This window comes from Salvelinus namaycush, chromosome 21 (assembly GCF_016432855.1).
Source record: "Salvelinus namaycush isolate Seneca chromosome 21, SaNama_1.0, whole genome shotgun sequence".
NCBI classification, from domain to species: domain Eukaryota; kingdom Metazoa; phylum Chordata; class Actinopteri; order Salmoniformes; family Salmonidae; genus Salvelinus; species Salvelinus namaycush.
In genome coordinates this window covers 16,587,605-16,589,063 of record NC_052327.1, presented here as the reverse complement: position 1 = coordinate 16,589,063, position 1,459 = coordinate 16,587,605, and the positions used below count along the sequence as shown (strand labels likewise).

Sequence of the window (1,459 nt, the reverse complement as noted above, 5' to 3'; positions counted from 1 at the left end):
TTTCCCCTTAAACCACTCAAGTGTTGCTTTTGCAGTTTGCTTAGGGTCATTGTATTAGATTAGTTTGAATCAAATAGCGAAGTTAGTTATTAAGATCAGCCTATAACTCAAATGTTTGACTATTTATATCATTGTTGTGAATCAGTGTCTCAAAGAACAGGCATTGAGATTATTTTCTCAGTGTTCTCCTGAGCGCACACTGCATAGTTGAAGTCCCTTCTGACCTATTTATAGTGCTGGCCCTCGCTACAATGTCATCTGTAACTCGACTCCATCTGTTTAGTCACAACATGTTGAATGTCAGTTGCCAGAGAGAAGCAGAGAACTTGGCTCTGCGATTCCCCTTCACCCTGTCACTAGACAGCCCAATGGAGTCTGCTGCGGCTGAACCAAGACCCACTGGGATCAGCAGCCTCTTGGGTGTCCCAGGGCTCATCACCTGGGACGGGGACGAGGCGATTGACGCGGAGGTGATCGGCGGCATCAGGCCCAGGTCCTCCCCTCTACCACGGAGAAGGAGCTCCAATGACTTAAAGGACTGTGAGCTCGAGCTGACGCCGTCAAGCTCCAGGAGGGTGTCCTTTGCGGACGCCCTCGGCCAAAACCTGGTGAACGTGAAAGAGTTTGACTCGTGGGACATAACCATCCCGCTGAATTTCGACGCCCTTGAGGGAGAGAAAGAGGTAGAGGAATACTACTTGTCCTCCTTATACACTCCACCACCGTCCGAAGAAGCCATGGTCCTGAGAGTTCAGGAGCAGAAACTAGAGCTGGAGAGCATTAAGTTACTCCACAGGACTACGATACTGCGGGGCGTGGTCCGTGTTCTCAATGTCTCATTTGATAAGATGGTGTACATCCGCACCTCTCTGGATGCCTGGGCCACGCACTTTGACCTGCTGGCAGAGTACATACCAGGGTCCAGCAATGGAGACACTGACTGCTTCTCCTTCAAGCTCACCCTGGTGCCCCCCTTTGGGGAAAAGGGGGCCAGAGTGGACTTCTGTCTCCGGTATGAGACCCCTGTTGGGACTTTCTGGGCCAACAATAGTGACCGAAACTATGTGATGTTTTGTCACCAGAAAGTCAAAGAGCTGGAAGATAAAGCACAAAAATACAAAATCGAGCGTAGGAAAAGCATCCTGAAAGTCAACATGTGAGGATGATCAGATTAATCAAAACATGCTTGTTTTGAGTGTGTGTAGATTGATGGAATGATTGAATGCTACAGCAGTACGTTTTTGAAAATGTGTGGTCCGGTCCAGTGGTCCAGTCGTGTCAAAGCTATGATGCTTTCACATTGATAATGCCTCGCCTCAAAATACACCATTTTACATATATCTAGATATATTTGCTTCCTAAAAATAAGCCAACTTGCAGTTTATTATGAAATTATGATTTAACAGTAAATGTTGGACAATTGTTGTTGGGTCTTTTTTCCTGAGCTTTCATTTCATTT

General features: G+C 46.7%; 1 protein-coding gene across 1 annotated transcript; it reads left to right on the top strand.

The window, feature by feature from the left end:
* Nucleotides 1-290: 290 nt before the first annotated feature.
* Nucleotides 291-1,160, top strand: LOC120066588 (protein phosphatase 1 regulatory subunit 3A-like). The gene has a single exon (XM_039018012.1). It carries the CDS (start codon nucleotides 291-293, stop codon nucleotides 1,158-1,160), a length of 870 nt encoding a protein of 289 aa, XP_038873940.1.
* The last annotated feature ends 299 nt before the right edge of the window (nucleotides 1,161-1,459 follow it).

Coding starts and splice junctions, on each gene's coding strand:
- LOC120066588 (XM_039018012.1), top strand. CDS start 291: ATGTTGAATGTCAGTTGCCAGAGAGAAGCAGAGAACTTGGCTCTGCGA.